Source organism: Haliotis asinina, chromosome 11, assembly GCF_037392515.1.
Source record: "Haliotis asinina isolate JCU_RB_2024 chromosome 11, JCU_Hal_asi_v2, whole genome shotgun sequence".
Lineage (NCBI taxonomy): Eukaryota > Metazoa > Mollusca > Gastropoda > Lepetellida > Haliotidae > Haliotis > Haliotis asinina.
The window spans coordinates 25,401,640-25,423,307 of NC_090290.1; the positions used below are offsets into that span (position 1 = coordinate 25,401,640).

The following is a 21,668-nucleotide window of genomic DNA, read 5'->3' on the forward strand; positions in this document are numbered from 1 at the left end:
CACGGTAAGAACTAGCTTTAACTTCCATATATTCGTCATGAATAGTGTAATGTCATATTGTGGTAGAGAAAAAACAACTTTGTTTACAGTGGTTCCAATCCAGGATTTTACACAAATAGTCAATACTTGACTTCGAATAGTTTACACATATATAGTCATTATAATGCTTTACATGTGACGACCCGGGTTAGAATTGGTCTTCGGTGATCAGGCTTGCTGACTTTGTTGGCACACGTCATTGTATCCCACCGGCGTAGATCAATGGTCATGCTGTTGATCAGTGGATTGCCCGGTGCAGATTCGATCATTTACAGACAGCTTTCATATAGATGGCGTTAAACGACAAACCAACTAATTTACTTCACATCGCTGACATTCAAGTGTTTGAACTGTTTTACTGGTGACAGGGTTTATTCTACAACCTGTGCGACATGTGTAAATGTAAATATGACGAAACGTATCGCACAAAACATATATGTCTAAACGCAGCTTGTCAGCCTCATGAAAGTGTAATTCAGTGCATGGATGGAAACGGTATGGTATCTTTTTACAGCACCTTTACATCCTCCCCACAGTTATCAGCGATGTTTGTGTGGGTATCATTCCCCAACCAGCAACATTGCCGTCGACAGGAAACATCGCTCAGCTTTCGATAGGCTGAAGGATGACATGCCAAGTGTAACAAAGCGTCACGACAAAAGCACCATGACAATGTCTTCTACGTCGAGCTAGTAAACAGCCACTTAGCAGGAAAAGCGTTCCAAGTGGATGGCGAGGTCGGCTTCTTGTAATTATCCGTACAGGTATACTTTAATAAACTCACATCGGCGGGTACTGTTGCACAAATGATACACAAACATTGTAGTCAGATAATCATGGAGTTAATGAATGGTAGCGATAAGGAATTTTAGTGCCTCGGTGAAAGATCAAAGGCTGTATCAGACGATAACGTATACTTTTCACTTAACGTCACCATGTATTGGTCCTGATGAGCTATTCTAGTCTGAGCCCTCGAAATTGAACGTACCCTTGGTAACCGACTTCCCAATGCAGGGCCAAGATTTTCGATGCTCTCTTAGCGCTAAGATAGTCGTAAGTTAATGTTAATGAATGGCACTCACGACTATAATAGCGCAAAGGGAGCTTTAAAAAAATCTAGGCCCAGCTCAGTTGTCATCGCCTCCTACAGACTCCTACAGTAAACTGCTCCGTAGCAAACCCGTTCCTTGGTTTGCAGTTGCCTCATTCGGCTAACATCACTGGTGGAAACATTATGTTCATATTTCTCGAAAGATATAACGCCTCACAATTAAAAAGACACACGGCAAACTTCTCATTGTTTACATTCCCATAATGCATCACTGGAATGTCGCCTGGCACAGACAGTGAAAACTTTTGATAAGATTTGAAACAAAAATATACATGCAATACATCCATCCATAATCTAGCAGTGCAGATCAGCACACAGTATCGTAACATGAACCTGTATGGCGATAAACATTAAATGAATTGTATGAAATAAAGGACAAAGCAGGAGTGATTACTTTTAGTTTCGTGTTTTTACTTTCGTATCACTGGGCTCTGCTTATAGGATGTACTGATTTAAACTTACGGTATCAGAAGAAATACGACCTCCATATTGAACCACATGGTTTACGTTAATAACACATGTAATTAAAATAATTAAGAGAAGATATTTAACCCGAACGTAAACTGTCATCAAACTGTTCCTTTTTCTGGTAACGTCGCCTTAACGCAGGGGGACAGAGGCGTCAATAGAACAGCGCGCCAGTTAGCCCTGAGCGAGGCTTGTTAATTTACAGTCACAGATACTGTGGCACCTACTACATAACTGTAGTTCTTAAATAAATACCGCAATCTGCTGCATGTGCATATATCGGATGTTGTGTTTCATGACGGCGTAGAGAAGTTGACAGGTATTGTGTACACAGAAAGGTCATTTTACTTGCCTATTACCTGAAAAAAACCTTTATAATGTTATAATGACCGATCTTTAAATCAAATGTCCCTCTACCCTCTGCGACTATGGGGTAGACGAGTAGTTAAAGCGTTTTCTCGTCGTGCCGAAGACCCTGGTGTGATTCTCGACATGGGTACAATGTGTGAAGCCTATTTCTGTTGTACCCCGCAGTGATATTGCTGGAATATTGCTAAAAGCGGTGTATAACTAAACATACTCACTCACCGTCAACCCGACGGCAACCCAGCGAAGGACACGTTCATGTGGCGGTTTGAGTGAGGTGGGTTGTTTCTACGCATAGGAGCTTGGTGGAATGCTGACAAAGAATCATAATGGTGTCAGGGTGGTATCTGACCCCACAGAAAGCAAATCCTGATATCACTGGGAAAGCAACTGTGCAGTTACAGCTCCGTAGACCACTCGCTATTTTATTGAATGAGTTAGTGTGTTATAACGTTGTAACTTCGGGTTGAACAGTAGTTCAGTTTAAACGGGTTTGTTTAAACCTAAGATCACAGAAACAGGTTTGTAGCACACGCCAAAGACGACAATTACAATCTACGACTCCAATTAGGTGTTTACTTATACGAGTCAAAGCATTCCCTCACATGCGATCACGATAACATGAAAAAAAAGAAATATAAGGAATAGAGCTATAGGACTTTATATTTCACCCGTATCAGGGATTGTCAACATGATGTGAACTGAATGATAAACGATAACGCAACACTTAGAAAATGCACAGCATTGGCTGGTACAAATGCATGTAAAGTGCATGAAATTATAACTCACTTCTAAACTAAACAAAACACGATTACGCTCATTCCATGTACCCCAGATACCCTTTTCCTCCATACCCCAGATTCTGTCTTCCATCCTTGTTCTGTGTACCCTAAAGGCCCCGTGATTACCCCTTCCTCCGTATCCTAGATTCTGTCTTCCATCCTTGTTCTGTGTACCCTAAAGGCCCCGTGATTACCCCTTCCTCCATACCCCAGATTCTGTCTTCCATCCTTGTTCTGTGTACCCTAAAGGCCCCGTGATTACCCCTTCCTCCGTATCCTAGATTCTGTCTTCCATCCTTGTTCTGTGTACCCTAAAGGCCCCGTGATTACCCCTTCCTCCGTATCCTAGATTCTGTCTTCCATCCTTGTTCTGTGTACCCTAAAGGCCCCGTGATTACCCCTTCCTCCGTATCCTAGATTCTGTCTTCCATCCTTGTTCTGTGTACCCTAAAGGCCCCGTGATTACCCCTTCCTCCGTATCCTAGATTCTGTCTTCCATCCTTGTTCTGTGTACCCTAAAGGCCCCGTGATTACCCCTTCCTCCGTATCCTAGATTCTGTCTTCCATCCTTGTTCTGTGTACCCTAAAGGCCCCGTGATTACCCCTTCCTCCGTATCCTAGATTCTGTCTTCCATCCTTGTTCTGTGTACCCTAAAGGCCCCGTGATTACCCCTTCCTCCGTATCCTAGATTCTGTCTTCCATCCTTGTTCTGTGTACCCTAAAGGCCCCGTGATTACCCCTTCCTCCGTATCCTAGATTCTGTCTTCCATCCTTGTTCTGTGTACCCTAAAGGCCCCGTGATTACCCCTTCCTCCGTATCCTAGATTCTGTCTTCCATCCTTGTTCTGTGTACCCTAAAGGCCCCGTGATTACCCCTTCCTCCGTATCCTAGATTCTGTCTTCCATCCTTGTTCTGTGTACCCTAAAGGCCCCGTGATTACCCCTTCCTCCGTATCCTAGATTCTGTCTTCCATCCTTGTTCTGTGTACCCTAAAGGCCCCGTGATTACCCCTTCCTCCGTATCCTAGATTCTGTCTTCCATCCTTGTTCTGTGTACCCTAAAGGCCCCGTGATTACCCCTTCCTCCGTATCCTAGATTCTGTCTTCCATCCTTGTTCTGTGTACCCTAAAGGCCCCGTGATTACCCCTTCCTCCGTATCCTAGATTCTGTCTTCCATCCTTGTTCTGTGTACCCTAAAGGCCCCGTGATTACCCCTTCCTCCGTATCCTAGATTCTGTCTTCCATCCTTGTTCTGTGTACCCTAAAGGCCCCGTGATTACCCCTTCCTCCGTATCCTAGATTCTGTCTTCCATCCTTGTTCTGTGTACCCTAAAGGCCCCGTGATTACCCCTTCCTCCGTATCCTAGATTCTGTCTTCCATCCTTGTTCTGTGTACCCTAAAGGCCCCGTGATTACCCCTTCCTCCGTATCCTAGATTCTGTCTTCCATCCTTGTTCTGTGTACCCTAAAGGCCCCGTGATTACCCCTTCCTCCGTATCCTAGATTCTGTCTTCCATCCTTGTTCTGTGTACCCTAAAGGCCCCGTGATTACCCCTTCCTCCGTATCCTAGATTCTGTCTTCCATCCTTGTTCTGTGTACCCTAAAGGCCCCGTGATTACCCCTTCCTCCGTATCCTAGATTCTGTCTTCCATCCTTGTTCTGTGTACCCTAAAGGCCCCGTGATTACCCCTTCCTCCGTATCCTAGATTCTGTCTTCCATCCTTGTTCTGTGTACCCTAAAGGCCCCGTGATTACCCCTTCCTCCGTATCCTAGATTCTGTCTTCCATCCTTGTTCTGTGTACCCTAAAGGCCCCGTGATTACCCCTTCCTCCGTATCCTAGATTCTGTCTTCCATCCTTGTTCTGTGTACCCTAAAGGCCCCGTGATTACCCCTTCCTCCGTATCCTAGATTCTGTCTTCCATCCTTGTTCTGTGTACCCTAAAGGCCCCGTGATTACCCCTTCCTCCGTATCCTAGATTCTGTCTTCCATCCTTGTTCTGTGTACCCTAAAGGCCCCGTGATTACCCCTTCCTCCGTATCCTAGATTCTGTCTTCCATCCTTGTTCTGTGTACCCTAAAGGCCCCGTGATTACCCCTTCCTCCGTATCCTAGATTCTGTCTTCCATCCTTGTTCTGTGTACCCTAAAGGCCCCGTGATTACCCCTTCCTCCGTATCCTAGATTCTGTCTTCCATCCTTGTTCTGTGTACCCTAAAGGCCCCGTGATTACCCCTTCCTCCGTATCCTAGATTCTGTCTTCCATCCTTGTTCTGTGTACCCTAAAGGCCCCGTGATTACCCCTTCCTCCGTATCCTAGATTCTGTCTTCCATCCTTGTTCTGTGTACCCTAAAGGCCCCGTGATTACCCCTTCCTCCGTATCCTAGATTCTGTCTTCCATCCTTGTTCTGTGTACCCTAAAGGCCCCGTGATTACCCCTTCCTCCGTATCCTAGATTCTGTCTTCCATCCTTGTTCTGTGTACCCTAAAGGCCCCGTGATTACCCCTTCCTCCGTATCCTAGATTCTGTCTTCCATCCTTGTTCTGTGTACCCTAAAGGCCCCGTGATTACCCCTTCCTCCGTATCCTAGATTCTGTCTTCCATCCTTGTTCTGTGTACCCTAAAGGCCCCGTGATTACCCCTTCCTCCGTATCCTAGATTCTGTCTTCCATCCTTGTTCTGTGTACCCTAAAGGCCCCGTGATTACCCCTTCCTCCGTATCCTAGATTCTGTCTTCCATCCTTGTTCTGTGTACCCTAAAGGCCCCGTGATTACCCCTTCCTCCGTATCCTAGATTCTGTCTTCCATCCTTGTTCTGTGTACCCTAAAGGCCCCGTGATTACCCCTTCCTCCGTATCCTAGATTCTGTCTTCCATCCTTGTTCTGTGTACCCTAAAGGCCCCGTGATTACCCCTTCCTCCGTATCCTAGATTCTGTCTTCCATCCTTGTTCTGTGTACCCTAAAGGCCCCGTGATTACCCCTTCCTCCGTATCCTAGATTCTGTCTTCCATCCTTGTTCTGTGTACCCTAAAGGCCCCGTGATTACCCCTTCCTCCGTATCCTAGATTCTGTCTTCCATCCTTGTTCTGTGTACCCTAAAGGCCCCGTGATTACCCCTTCCTCCGTATCCTAGATTCTGTCTTCCATCCTTGTTCTGTGTACCCTAAAGGCCCCGTGATTACCCCTTCCTCCGTATCCTAGATTCTGTCTTCCATCCTTGTTCTGTGTACCCTAAAGGCCCCGTGATTACCCCTTCCTCCGTATCCTAGATTCTGTCTTCCATCCTTGTTCTGTGTACCCTAAAGGCCCCGTGATTACCCCTTCCTCCGTATCCTAGATTCTGTCTTCCATCCTTGTTCTGTGTACCCTAAAGGCCCCGTGATTACCCCTTCCTCCGTATCCTAGATTCTGTCTTCCATCCTTGTTCTGTGTACCCTAAAGGCCCCGTGATTACCCCTTCCTCCGTATCCTAGATTCTGTCTTCCATCCTTGTTCTGTGTACCCTAAAGGCCCCGTGATTACCCCTTCCTCCGTATCCTAGATTCTGTCTTCCATCCTTGTTCTGTGTACCCTAAAGGCCCCGTGATTACCCCTTCCTCCGTATCCTAGATTCTGTCTTCCATCCTTGTTCTGTGTACCCTAAAGGCCCCGTGATTACCCCTTCCTCCGTATCCTAGATTCTGTCTTCCATCCTTGTTCTGTGTACCCTAAAGGCCCCGTGATTACCCCTTCCTCCGTATCCTAGATTCTGTCTTCCATCCTTGTTCTGTGTACCCTAAAGGCCCCGTGATTACCCCTTCCTCCGTATCCTAGATTCTGTCTTCCATCCTTGTTCTGTGTACCCTAAAGGCCCCGTGATTACCCCTTCCTCCGTATCCTAGATTCCCCATATCATCAGTACTCAAGATTTCCCTCGTCCTCGTCCTCGTCCTCCTCGAGACTCCCTATTCCAACCTCCTCGTAGTCCTTCTCCAGAGCTGCTAAGTCCTCACGGGCCTCGGAGAACTCTCCCTCCTCCATACCCTCACCCACGTACCAGTGGACAAAGGCTCGCTTGGCGTACATCAGGTCAAACTTGTGGTCAAGACGAGCCCATGTTTCAGCTATTGCAGTGGTGTTTGCCAACATACAGACGGCTCTCTGGACCTTGGCCAGGTCACCAAAGGGAACAATGGTTGGTGGCTGGTAGTTGATGCCAACCTTGAAACCAGTGGGACACCAGTCGACGAACTGGATCGTTCTTTTGGTCTTAAGAACACTAATTGCCGTATTAACGTCTTTTGGAACGACGTCACCACGATATAACATACAACAGGCCATATACTTTCCGTGACGGGGGTCACATTTAACCATCTGATTTGGGGGCTCGAAACATGCATTGGTGATCTCACCAACAGTCATTTGCTCATGGTAGGCCTTCTCCGCAGATATGACAGGTGCGTAGGTAGCTAGAGGGAAGTGGATACGTGGGTAGGGCACCAGGTTGGTCTGAAATTCAGCAAGATCAACATTCAGGGATCCTTCAAATCGGAGAGAGGCAGTGATGGAGCTGACAATCTGACCAATCAAACGGTTGATGTTTGTATAGGTTGGACGAGATATATCCAGATTCCTGTGGCACAAGTCATAGATAGCCTCATTGTCCACCATAAAGGCGACATCGGTGTGTTCCAGGGTGGTGTGAGTAGTCAGGATGGAGTTGTACGGCTCCACGACGGCTGTAGAGATCCGGGGAGCTGGATACACCGCAAACTCGAGTTTCGACTTCTTTCCGTAGTCGACACTAAGGCGCTCCATTAACAGTGAATTGAAGCCCGATCCGGTTCCACCGCCGAAGCTGTGGAAGATGAGGAAGCCTTGAAGACCTTTACACTGTTCGGCCAGCTTCTGTATCTTCTCCAGGACCAGGTCAATCATCTCCTTGCCGATGGTGTAGTGACCACGAGCGTAGTTGTTGGCGGCGTCCTCCTTGCCTGTGATTAACTGGTTTGGGTGGAACAGCTGCCGGTAGGTGCCGGTACGGACCTCATCTGTTGAAAAACATGAGGATAGAAGTAATCATGGTTATAATCGCTTTATATTTCGACACAATAAAATAAATGTATGTAATTATAATGACAATATACCTTATCTGAAATCTCCCCACATTCTAAACACGTCACGTACCGACAACAGTGGGTTCCAGGTCGACGAAGATGGCCCTTGGTACATGCTTCCCTGTTTCAGTCTCGCTGAAGAAGGTGTTGAAGGAGTCGTCTCCATAACCAATCGTCTTGTCAGAGGGCATCTGACCATCAGGCTGTATGCCATGCTCCAGACAATACAACTCCCAGCATGCATTGCCCATCTGGACTCCGGCCTGACCGACGTGGATCGAGATACATTCCCTCTGGAAACATAAGTAAGGTTGACATTTAGAACTTGTATGAAAACAGGTTCGTAGAGCAGGTATGTGGTGGTTTTGTTCGAGATACATTCCCTCTGAAGATGAAATACTACTGTAATACGAGGCTTTGGGGAAGTGAATGGTAATCAGTAATCAGTAATCAGTAATTGTTACCAGCCTGAAAGCGACAGAGGTTTTGTAGCGTAAACCAGTATTAAACGATTCTCTGTTGGTGCTGACAAGTTTGAATCTGTGAGCTGTGAAATCTCTGAACGAGTACTGAATCAGACTATTCTCTCCGATAATCTATTCCGACTAAAGGTGAATGGTTGCAAGATTGATGATAAAGTATACAGATTTCTCGCCTAAAATACCTTTACAATATCATATTGTATAAAAAACATTATTGCATATCCAGTGACGCTGTTTGCTAGGAGAACTTTCTTTTGTTAAAATAAATGAGTGAGTTTAGTCTTACGCCGCACACAGCAATATTCCAGCTATATGGCGGTGGTCTGCATGAGCATTGATCTACGCAATTGGGATACGATGACATGTGTCAACCAAGTCCCGTTAGTCGCATCTTACGACAAGCATGTTTATTGAAGATCAATTCTAACTCGGACCTTCACGTGTCTTACATTACAACCACAAGGTCACTAATAACTGACCTACTGCAGCGATGAATAAGCTCGCTCGCTCGTTTGTACAACTGAAATAGGGTTGTTTGAACCCAACCAAATCAGTTTCCAAGCAAAGTACACGTGTGTGTTTTAATGCTCGACTTAGTCATCTTTCACTCAAATGTATGTTTTTTCTAGTTTTTAATAAACGGATGTGCGAGAGCCTAGAGATTCCCTAACATATCAACGACAAAAGCGTAGGTGTTGTCCAACAAATCACGCGTCGATGTAGATCCCTCTCTCAGACGTCCCTCAATGTCTGACAATCGATATATCGTCAACGAACTGTCAACTTGTCCTAGTTATCTCCATATAGACTTCCATACTGGGAAGTGGTGATGTTATCATTTTATCAGGGTGTGGAGAGTGTTGGTGCAATACAAACAGAAGCAATGTGAGTTCATTGTCGTTGATTGTCACGAATCGTTGGGTGTCAGCTACACGTAGCAAATGGATTAAGTTAACATGGTATAATCTCTTCATTTGTGTACCTACAGATTACCTGCATTTTAATGTTGCTACCTCACCTACTATCAGTCTCACCAGTCAGCATGTTGTTGATAGTACGGCATTGTTTTAATCGATGAATATCTGCTAGAATACTACGGAATTCTGTCCTGTCACTTACGTAGCAATCACTTCCTTCCAATGCTCAGCAACTATTTCTTAATACATCCAATGCCTATTAGTATAAACTTCTCAATACTAGCTTATTTATTCAGCACTAGTAACCTTTCCTAAATTTTAGCCTATTCAGTGAGTGCTATTAACCTCTTCTAAACCCTCACCTATTCATTGAGGGCTAGTAACCTTTTCTACATCCTCGCCTATTAACAGAGTGCTAGTAACCTCTTCCCAAACCTAACCTATTAATCGCGTGTTACCATCCATTGTCAGTACTAGCCTACTCACTGAGTACTATTATATACCTCTTAATCTTAGCCTATTCATTGACAGCTAGTATTCAGTTCCAAATCCTAACCAATTCATCTAATGCTAGTGACCTCTTCTAAATCCTAGCCTATCTTATTCAATGCTACTATCCACTCTCAGTCCTAGCCTATTCATTGGGTGCCAAAATAAACTTCTCCTTCCTAGCCTATTCAGTGAGTACTAGTATCTACTTCTCAGTCCTTGTCTGTTCATTGAGTACTGGTAATTAAATCCTAGCCTATTTACATTGTCAACACCCAGTTCTAAAACCATGTTTCATTTTTTAACAGAGGTAAACATGGCCAATCACAATAAACTCACCCACCACGTGCACGGCAAAATGACATAACAAATGTTGTAGTATCCATGTTTTTTTGTGAAAGTTACACATCATACTTAGAAAGTCCACTTACATATCTATCGCTGTATGGATCAGTTCTCTAGTGACACAAGTCGGTGGGGTAGCCTAGTGGCTAAAGCCTCACACCGAACACCCCTGTTCGGTCGCAAACGTGTACAATGTGTGAAGCCCATTTCTGGTGCCCCCCCCCCCCCCCCCCCTTCATGTTTTCTGGGATATTGCTAAAAGCGGCGTAACACCAAATTCCAGCAGCCATTATGTCTAATATTCAAAAGAAAAGCCATTATATGCTGTCATTACGCACTATGATAAGGGCGACACCTATCCGTCAAATGTGGTTTAGAATGTCTCAGATACTTCACACGTCTCTGGGACGGGTGGCAATCCGACCGTCATAGGAAATTGATATACTCAGTCAATGAGTATGTATAGTGCAGGCGAGCTCATGTGAAGATAATGTATTTATCCATCCAGTAGGGCTAGTGCTTATATGAAGGAAAGAATTATAGTTACATGTACTATCTGAACAAGTTCCACATCGCGGAAGCGTCGAACTAAGATCAGGAAACAGCTAATAGCTGTCATAACGCATTATGTAGTATCAGATATACTTGAATATACGCGTTAATTAACACAACTGATCGCATATCGAAATGCCGAGCTAAAAGGATAAAATTCATCAGTTTCGATTCCTGACAGTGTTATTTGGAAGTTGATATTTTCGACCGAAGACCGCTTAATAATGAACCATTGAAAATACTTCCTTCACATACCCACTACTATGTCAACTACCGAGAGCTTTCAGAAACCATTATTACATGGATGAATGATAAGAAAAACTTTGGTACTTACCATTTTGCCAGGTTTAAAATAAGCCCAAGGTTCCGTGTAGTATGGTTGACTGTGTGTCTGAAAATGATGAGTGGCAGATATCTGGATGTATCTCGCTAGGTATATTTTGTAGTCCACCGCAGCAACGCCAATATTTTTACATGTCACCCTAACGACTTAATGGCGCTCTTGGAGCATCATTGTCCATCCGCTATTTCTTTCGAAGGGCGTTCTGTTGTCATGGAAACGAGAATTTACTGGTAACCAATGGCAACCGCCCACATCGATAATTCCGTACAGTCAAGCCACTAGTGTCAATATCCCCATTAATTTGCAGTCCAGAGCCTAATGGAACTGTACAGTCTGTTTGTCCCTGCATTCCCTCAGCATGGGTCTTTTAAAGCTGGGATGAATTTCTATTACCGATGAATAGGGACAGTGATAACTGTAACAGTATTACAAATTACGAGTGTTCAATAATAGATAAAGCATGATAACTGTAGTTGTTGTTATTCCCACGATGGGCAGGACAACTTTGTGTGATGAGCTTGGGGACCGTTCATAATTTATGGCTGCGGGTGGGATACAGATGAGGATGATTTTCATGCAGAAGCATGCATTAAGTGAATGATGCACTAAACATTATGATGTAGTTTAGCGTAAAAAGGGACAAGTAGGATTTGTTGGCTTTGATATGTTGATATTGTATACGGGCTCATTGGCAATGGCCTCTAAGTCAAGAGCTCAACCACAGCAAAGAAGGTGACTAGTCCACGCCATAATGTAACTTAACATATCTTTCAAACACACAAACGCACCAAAGAAACTTGGTACAGTGAAAGGCTGAGTCAATTTCATATGGGCCCTCGCTTGGTTAATCAAACCACCCCCTCTCCCATAAATAAATACAGTGTGAGTGAGTGATAAATAAGAGTGAGTGAGTGAATTGGTGTTTACGCCACTTTTAGCTATATTCCATCAACATCACGGTGGGAACACCATATTGGGCCAACTGTTTTGTGTGAGGGTCAATACGCTGAAATCCATGTTTCATCCAACCACAACACCAGAACAACATGAAAGGATGAAATCAGCATAAACATCTGTGGCTATGATCAATGTGAGAGTATGTGTTCTGCTCTGAGCCCAAGGTGCCCTTAAGTCTGCATTTGTATTCAACCCAAGGTACTCACAGGTCTTCAACTAGAAGGTCAGTAATTCCACCCTTAAGAAAACTGACAGATCCTGATTTTCTGCCTTGTTACGCTTGAGGTGAAGAATGCTACATTTGTCGTGACAAAACATTTTCATGGGGAAGGAGTCTTCCTTCAGTGTGAAATCTCCCTTAACATAGAGTCGCTATGCAATATTCGTCTTATAGAACACCGTTTGTACATAACAAGTTGAGTCAGCCTACAATTTATTAAACAAGCAACCTGCAGGAAGTCTAACACGTTCAATACATAAAAATGACCACAATATTTTTAACGTAAGTCCAGAATACGGAGAGGTTAAAATAGTACGTTCTTGCCTCTCATAATCATCGTTTGAACCAATAACGGATCCTTGCAACCCCAACAGCCTTTTGTGACTCCTGGACCTGCTCCACGTAAAGATCTTTGGAAGTTCAATAAAATGTGATGTGGAGACACCTGCGAACTTCAGACCTGTACACCAGGGATATATCTGCCTGTGTATTCAGACATGTAAGTTCTTTAATCAGTTTAAATCACCTTTCTCTCTGAGAAGTGCTGTTCGAACTTTGCACAGGCAAATATATACCCTGTACCCATGAAGGAAAATGGAGTACTGTTTTGGTAGAAGGGAATGGTTTCCAGTACCGGTTCGAATACCACCAGTGTCTTGCGCCGGGTTAGATTTACACTTGTTAATTACTGGTTTCAGGCGATCAGGTGAAGTTAAACACCAAGGAAGTAGCAGTAATGCAACAGAAGTAGCAGCAACATTAGCAGCAGTAGCAGTAGCAGTAACAGTAGCAGTAGCCGTAGCAGAGGTAGGCGTGGTGATAGTAACAGTAGTGGATGTAGAAGCAGAGTAGCTACAGTGACAATGATAGCAGTAGCAGTAGCACCACCAACAGCCGTTACGGCAGTAACTGCCACAACTGTAGCAATAGTAGCAGCAGTAGTAGTAGCACCACTAGCAGCTGTTACGGTAGTAACTGCCACAACTTTAGCAATACCAGCAACAGCAGTAGCAGCAGCACCACCAGCAGTAACTGCCACAACTGTAGCAATACTAGCAGCAGCAGTAGCAGCAGCACCACACAGCAGTAACTGCCACAACTGTAGCAATACTAGCAGCAGCAGTAGTAGCAGCACCACCAGCAGTAACTGCCACAACTGTAGCAATACTAGCAGCAGCAGTAGTAGCAGCACCACCAGCAGTAACTGCCACAACTGTAGCAATACTAGCAGCAGCAGTAGTAGCACCACCACCAACAGTAACTGCCACAACTTTAGCAATACTAGCAGCAGCAGTAGTAGCAGCACCACCAACAGTAACTGCCACAACTGTAGCAATATGAGCAGCAGCAGTAGTAGCACCACCACCAACAGTAACTGCCACAACTGTAGCAATACTAGCAGCAGCAGTAGTAGCAGCACCACCAGCAGTAACTGCCACAACTGTAGCAATATGAGCAGCAGCAGTAGTAGCAGCACCACCAACAGTAACTGCCACAACTGTAGCAATACTAGCAGCAGCAGTAGTAGCAGCACCACCAGCAGTAACTGCCACAACTGTAGCAATACTAGCAGCAGCAGTAGTAGCAGCACCACCAACAGTAACTGCCACAACTGTAGCAATACTAGCAGCAGCAGTAGTAGCAGCACCACCAACAGTAACTGCCACAACTTTAGCAATACTAGCAGCAGCAGTAGTAGCAGCACCACCAACAGTAACTGCCACAACTGTAGCAATATGAGCAGCAGTATTAACTGTAGAAGTAGTAGCACAGTAGCTGCGGTGACAATGACAGCAGCAGCAGTAGCACCACCAGCAGCTGTTACGGTAGTAACTGTCCCAACTGTAGCAGTAGTAGCAGCAGTAGCAGCAGTAGCTGTAATGGCAGCAGGAGTAGTGCAGTAGCACTAGGGATGTTTATAGTCACTTTACTCGCAAATTAATGCTTCAATACTACTGATGTCCCCCTCCCTATCCCTCGTCCCTATTCACTACAGACATCTGTCACCATGAGACCCCCGAACCTAACTACACATGCATGTCATACATATAACTGACGTACTGCCACTGGCGCTGAGGAGTTCTTGAATTGCCTGATGTCACAGCTGTGGGCTGGATGTCAGTGAATATTCAGTTGAGCAGCACACAGCTTAACCTCGTGTCTGTAGGAAGGCATTCCTCACGTTATGATCGTTGAATATACGAACGTTGCAGCCATACTAATGTTTGAGAAGATCGTTTCTCATAGCTAGAACCTTCTCCGTTGTGCCCCTTCGTACCGTACACCCTTGGCCTTCTCCACTGTCCCTTTGTTCTTTGTGCCTTACACATTTGCCCTTCTCCACTGTCCCTTTGTTCTTTGTGCCTTCCACATTTGCCCTTCTCCACTGTCCCTTTGTTCTTTGTGCCTTACACATTTGCCCTTCTGCATTATGCCCCTTTGTCAATTGTGCCTTACACATTTGTCTTTCTCCATTGTCCTTTGTACCGTATACCTCTGCCCTTCTCCGTTGTGCTCCTTTGTCGCGTGTACTGTCCTTTACCTCGTACCTGCAATGATGACAGCTTGTATGAGTACATATCATAAGCATTATAGTGATGTACTACTAATTTGTGCGTTAGAAAAGGTGAAATGAATGAGTTCAACAAAGTAATGTTGTCTGGCAGATAACTCATAGGACTCAGCAACGCCAAAGCACCTGTTGACATCGCTAATGTGCACAACGTTTTACAACAATGGTCACTTATATAACGCCTTGGGTATTTGCAAAACAGCTGTATCCATAAGAATGAATCGGCGTCGTAGATACCGTGTCCCATCCTTCAAGAAACACATACAAAACATTGCATATGTAAAACCGCTAAGCCGTGACACCAGCACACTATTCATCAACCACACAGAATATATATTTAATCATATACGTTCATGTCTCAGTATAACGCGATAGTCACGATCATTTCACGATAGTTTTCAAAGGTAAATCAATGGACAATACTACTCAGTGGAAACTTCATGAAAGGGCTTTGGAAATGTTAGGGATAAACGTATGAGGGCCGAACTTGCTATCCCGTCATGCAATGTGCTTCTCTCTGAACAGAGTCTGCGCATGTCAGTTGTACATCATTTCTCTCATATCAGCATCCTAGAAAGCTGTGTGAGGTCTGCGCTTCCATTGTATCAAGTTTAACTAAGTCTTCCTGGCGGTTCCATCACTTCACAATGGTGAGTACTGCATTTTGCAAGTATAAACATATGCGCATATTTTCATGTTTCATTGTTTTATAACAAACTGTTGAAGAAACTGATTAACTTCTTCTTTTAAGAAATATATTTCAGCTTCTGTCGCTATAACATATTTGATAGGTGCACAGCTGCATCAGAGTGCAATGCTGTTTCACTTAGTTCGTAAATAAGGTGACTTTTGTTGTTCTTAGCTCTCATGATTTAAAAGTACCCCAGTTTGTTTCCATATCGATTTTCTGTAGGTATGAATCATATTGACAACATCTGCAACACCTGTGAATATACGCCTATATAATATTGATCATGTACAAGCACATTGTAGCTGTACACATAAATGCATATTGGAGGTTGCCTGAATCATTGACAGCTTGTATGTCCAAGTCTATAGTACGATACGATCGGAATGTCGAACACTACCACATCCTGGTTGTAACAATATATTCAGTCCGGTTTCTTTGACGTAACCTAGTGGTCACATAGATACTTTCTTTGTTGAAACCCCTCACACCCCCCCCCCCCCCCCCCCCCCAAAGTACATCACACTGAGACACTGATTTCTCAAATTTATTTCAACAAAAGTATTTTATTCAACAACAAAACTCAGTAAAATCAATTTCAACTGACTCTGGTTTACGTGAGTGAGTTTACACCGCTGTCAATAGTATTTGGGTCAGTTTATAGCGCACTGGCTTTGTGTGAGACCAAAGAAAGTCACGTAAGGTAATGTGCCGGGATCCGAATCAGGAAGAATTAATGGTTTGACACTATGATCATCAGATCCTACCACGGTCAAGGGAGCTCGTATATGGGTAGGGAGAATGTCCTCTAACAGTTTTACCCAGTTTTACCTGCTCGTAAAGTAGTGAGAATATGAAAAATGATAAACGTGTTTCATCTTTGATACGAAATCATGCACGAACATGCTTCTTGTTTCCAGAGGGAATGTATCTCTGTCCACGTCGGCCAGGCCGGAGTCCAGATGGGCAATGCATGCTGGGAGTTGTATTGTCTGGAGCATGGCATCCAGCCTGATGGTCAGATGAACGAGGGCGCGCCAGGCAAAACGGATGAGTCCTTCAGCACCTTCTTCAGTGAGACTGGAGCAGGGAAACATGTCCCCAGGGCCATCTTCGTCGACCTGGAACCCACTGTGGTCGGTACGTATACTCAGACCAAATTTACTGTCTTCAAGCATGAACAGCAAGATCCATGTTTCGGTGTTGCTTAACCGTTCAAATATCACCTTTTCCCCTGCAGATGAAGTCCGTATGGGCACCTACCGCCAGCTGTTCCACCCCGAGCAGCTCATCACCGGCAAGGAAGACGCCGCCAACAACTACGCCCGTGGCCACTACACCGTAGGGAAGGAACATATCGATCAAGTTATTGAAAAGATCAGAAAAATGTCTGACCAGTGCACTGGACTGCAGGGCTTCCTCATCTTCCACAGCTTCGGTGGCGGCACCGGCTCTGGTTTCACCTCTCTCTTGATGGAGAGACTGTCCGTCGATTACGGTAAGAAAGCCAAGCTTGAGTTCGCCGTTTATCCAGCTCCTCAGGTGTCGACCGCCGTGGTGGAACCCTACAACTCCATCCTGACCACCCACACCACCCTGGAACACTCTGACTGCGCCTTCATGGTCGACAACGAGGCCATTTATGAAATTTGCAAAAGTAAGCTTGATATTGATCGTCCTTCCTACACCAACTTGAATCGTCTCATTGGTCAGATCGTCAGCTCCATCACTGCCTCACTCCGTTTCGAAGGTGCCCTTAACGTGGATCTGACGGAGTTCCAGACCAACTTGGTGCCCTACCCACGTATCCACTTTCCTCTTGCTAACTATGCCCCAGTCATCTCGGCAGAGAAGGCCTTCCATGAGCAGCTGACAGTTGCAGAGGTCACAAACGCCTGTTTTGATCCTGCTAATCAGCTGGTGAAATGCGATCCCAGGAATGGAAAGTACATGGCCTGCTGCATGCTTTACCGTGGTGATGTCGTTCCCAAAGACGTAAATGTGGCAATTGCATCCATCAAGACCAAGAGAACCATTCAGTTCGTCGACTGGTGTCCCACTGGTTTCAAGGTCGGCATCAATTATAAAGCACCAAGCATAGTTCCCGGAGGTGACCTTGCCGAGGTCAAGAGAGCTGTCTGTATGCTGGCCAATACTACAGCTATTTCCGAGGCCTGGGCTCGTCTTGACCACAAGTTCGACCTGATGTACGCCAAGCGAGCCTTCGTCCACTGGTACGTGGGTGAGGGTATGGAGGAGGGAGAGTTCTCCGAGGCCCGTGAGGACTTGGCAGCTCTGGAGAAGGACTACGAGGAGGTTGGGGTCGACTCCTTTCAAGTCGACCAGGAGGATGAGGTCGAAGAGTATTGATACTGCAGATTTTGAGGCTGCAGGAACCATGTGTCAACAACAGTATACGCATGTTTCTTTTTAAGATTCTTCTTCAATTATTGTTCAAATAAAAAAGAAAAGTGAACATTAAATACCAGTCCTATCGTTTGTATATTCAGTTGAAAATAGCAAACATGTACACTTTGGACGATCCACTCAGTTGGCCAGTGGATATTTATAATGCATAACCCGTTCATGTCTTGATACCGCTGGACATTTTGAGGATGCGTGCATGGATAACTGTTGTTTGTTATGAAAGTCTAGAGATAACCACATACCATCTTAACTGTGTGTCACACATGCCCAGGTAACGCTTGACCGTCATAGATGATGCGCCATTAGAAGCTCGAGCAAGTGATTTCTTGTTGTGAAGCGAGCTTTCTGATCCCGTTTCATTGTCTGCCTGGAATCTGTAGGAAATACACGACAATTACAGCATAGCGCACTACCACAGGCCGGTGGACGGCGGAAGACACTGCCAGGAAAAAGACAGCATACATTTAAATGCGGCAAGAACAAAAACAAAGCAATAATAAATAATAAAAATAAGCAAGAAATAATCAAATGATGATGGGTATCAAAGTTATGTCTTGACATCAATTTCTAGTAACTTGAGAAACATTTTGATGGCCTTTGTATTTCTTTGTCCGATCCCTTTTTCAAGCGTGTTTGTTCTGAGCCAAGCGGTTTAGGAATTTGCGAGAAAATAATACTGACGTTACAAGTGACTTATTGACGGTCAAACCAGCTTTGCACAGTATGTGTCTGTATTACGCAGGGTGAGGTTAGCGGATGCTTCGTCCGGTGGGCAGGTACATGTTTGGTAGGGCGGGAGGGTGGGTGGATGTTTGTTAGGGTGGGTGGACAGGCAGATGTTTGGTTGGATGGATGAACACGAAATTATTTGGAAGGATGGGTTGGCAGGTGGATGTTTGGTAGGGTGGGCAGGTAGATGTTTGGTAGGGCGGGAGGGTGGGTGGATGTTTGTCAAGGTGGATCGAGAGCAGATGTTTGGTTGGGTGGATGGACAAAACCCCAAACCGAAGTTTGTACATTTGAGAGTAAACCTAACTGCTTTCTGTACAATTATTTTTTTCAATCTATCCTCAGCAACTCTAACATTGTTTATTGCATTTTGAACCAGGGTCGAGGCAGTCTGTTTGCAGGAGACCACAAAGGTCTCCTATGCGTTTTTGTCTTCCTTAAACACAAAAGTATAATAATCTTTTCCTTGCTTAAGATGGCCGCGTAGGGACATAATTCGCTATATCGAATTCATTTGCGGCCGTTAGATTGCGATAAAGCTCTAACAGGAAACGAGAAAGCTATGACACGAGACAAAGCGGCATCATTTTTTAATGTTTGGGGTTATCTGGTCCGTACTCTTCCAGGGAACATTCTTGGAAAAAGTAATTTTATGAATTTCCACCTGACGCTTTGTGCATTTATATAATGTTTGAAGTTAGGATCAAGCTCCAAAGTCCTTCGTTTTACGTACTAAATCACCGCTAAAGTTAATCAGAATTCGGATATCACCAGATGCTTGTCCCCTCCAACCCTCCAATTATGACGCCTACATACCGTGCCGTATCGTTCAAACGCAGACTGACTACGTACGAGTCGATATTGCCACAACCAGTTCCAACTAACAATACAGGGGGGATAACTCTGCTTCAGTCTTGTTTCACCGGGTTGGGCGAGTTTGTGAAGTTACCGTAAAATGAGACACAGGGGTTCAAATAACTAAGGGGTGGGGATGGTGTGTGTGCGTGTGTGTTCATTGCGCTGTTATAAAGATAATGACATTAACTTAAATACCCAAACAAGCACCCTTTTCAGCCCCAGTACTCAAATATCATCCCCTTTTCAGTCCAAGTACCCAAACATCTCCCCTTCTCAGCACCAGTACCCAAATATCATCCCTTCTCAATCCCAGTACCGTAACATCTCCCCTTCTAAGCACCAGTACCCAAACATCTCCCCTTCTCAGCACCAGTACCCAAATATCATCCCTTCTCAACCCCAGTACCGTAACATCTCCCCTTCTAAGCACCAGTACCCAAACATCGTCCCTTCTCAGCCCCTTCTCCGTACCCAAACATCAAGACGTCTTTGCTCCAGTACCCAAACATCACCCCTTCTCAGCCCCAGTAACTAAACATTACCCCTTCTCACTCCCCGGCCAGTACTCAAACATCGCCCTTTCTCAGCCCTAGTACCCAAATACCATCCCCTACCTCAGTTCAGTTTCTGAGAGTGTACTCCTTGCCTTGTGAAGAACACTTACTTTTTATTATTGTCGCTTCTTACTTCCGATGCAGCCCACAGGTTTCAAATATTGCGTGAAACAAGTGATTTGCCTGTGCGTGTCAGTATGATGGGTACGATAGCCTGTTTGGACGACAATTGTACCAATTGCAATTGGATTCAGGTGGTGATCATATGTAAATAGTAGATGTGATTGTGAATTCCACATGATATCGGTATCCTCGCACCTTAGGTGTAGACAATTCAGCCACATACAAAGATGCCATGACTTAAACAAGTGTCGCCTGGGACGGTGAAAAACCCCACGTGAATTGGTGTTGCATGCTGGAATGGAATCGTACCTACTGCAAAGTGTTTATATACTGTATATATGTTACGGTGAATGTGTCAAGTCAGTGATTTTGTAAAATTCCTGAATCACTCGATGGTTTCACAAAATCACTGAAATTCCTAGGGATTTAACAAGATCCCTGAAAATCACAACATGTTTTTACATATTTCCTGAAATGAATATAATGTATTCTCAGTGTTTGTTTTGACAATATTGCTTGTAAATATTGCATTTGTAATTAGTAAAGATGAAAACGTATCACGAACAACACGTGAAAATGAAATCTCATCCTCCACATGCACATCGGTGACGTTTGAGAAGCAGTCGTTTCAATTTGTTAATTTTTAAAAAAAACACATAATGACTATTGGCACCACGGTTAGCCTTCTCCCGTGTTCTGCAATGGCATTGAATAAAACTAACATACCATATATATGTTTCGCACGTGCCCTGAGTGTTAACGTACAGAATACGTGTCACATATGTATCTTGCACAAGTGTTTACCTAAAGATACATACATTCAAACAGATCTAGACCGTTGTACATTACATCTCCTTGTCCTAGCCATATTTCAGGATATATATGTATCTATATATATTCTGAAATATGGCTGTGTATCCTGAAATATGGCTGTGTATGAGGTTTAATACCGTATCTTTATTCCTAGACCTAAGAAGGAGAAGTACTAGGTACTTAGTATCAGGCAATATAGTACTGAGGTGATGTTATATGGGTACTTGAGCTAAGAATGTGACGTGGTAATACTGCGGACAGTGCGGTGTGTTGCTTCAGTTGAGAATGTGATACATCACTACAGCTGAGAAGGGGATGTGATACAACCGCTAAAAATTGGATGTGTTTCTATAACTGTAAAGGGTATGTGTTGCTACAGCTCAGAATGCGATGTGTTACTACAGTTGATAATGTGATGTGTTATTACAGCTTAGGGAAAGGGAAAGGGAAAGTGTTGCTACACTTGAGAAGGTTTCGGGCACTACAGCTGAAAAAGAGATGTGTAACTTGACCTGAGAAGGAGGTGTGTTAACACAGCTGAAAAAGTGATGTGTTACTACAGTTCAGAAAGGAATGTGCAGCTACAGTTGGTGATGTGATGTCTTACTGGGGTTGAGAAGGGTTTGGGGCATTACAGCTGAAAAAGGAATGTGCTACTACAACGGAGATGGGGGTGTGAGAGTACAGCTGAGCAGTTAACGTGAATGAAATTAGGACTATGTTCCACATTATT

At 44.5% G+C, this 21,668-nt stretch overlaps 3 protein-coding genes across 3 annotated transcripts; 2 read left to right on the plus strand and 1 right to left on the minus strand.

Annotated features, from left to right (window-relative positions):
• Positions 1–6,652: 6,652 nt before the first annotated feature.
• LOC137255896 (tubulin alpha-1 chain-like) lies at positions 6,653–11,077 on the minus strand. The gene is made up of 3 exons (XM_067793480.1): positions 10,986–11,077; positions 7,937–8,159; positions 6,653–7,800 (listed from the first exon to the last, which is right to left on the minus strand). Exons 1-3 carry the CDS (start codon positions 10,986–10,988, stop codon positions 6,665–6,667), a joined length of 1,362 nt encoding a protein of 453 aa, XP_067649581.1. The 5' UTR covers positions 10,989–11,077; the 3' UTR covers positions 6,653–6,664.
• Positions 11,078–13,034: 1,957 nt separating this feature from the next.
• On the plus strand, positions 13,035–14,075 carry LOC137255356 (uncharacterized). The gene has a single exon (XM_067792799.1). The coding sequence runs from the start codon at positions 13,035–13,037 to the stop codon at positions 14,073–14,075; it is 1,041 nt and encodes a 346-aa protein (XP_067648900.1).
• Positions 14,076–15,116: 1,041 nt separating this feature from the next.
• Positions 15,117–17,914, plus strand: LOC137255755 (tubulin alpha-1 chain-like). Its single transcript, XM_067793269.1, has 3 exons — positions 15,117–15,393; positions 16,352–16,571; positions 16,672–17,914. The coding sequence occupies exons 1-3, from the start codon at positions 15,391–15,393 to the stop codon at positions 17,799–17,801; spliced, it is 1,353 nt and encodes a 450-aa protein (XP_067649370.1). The 5' UTR covers positions 15,117–15,390; the 3' UTR covers positions 17,802–17,914.
• Positions 17,915–21,668: the final 3,754 nt, after the last annotated feature.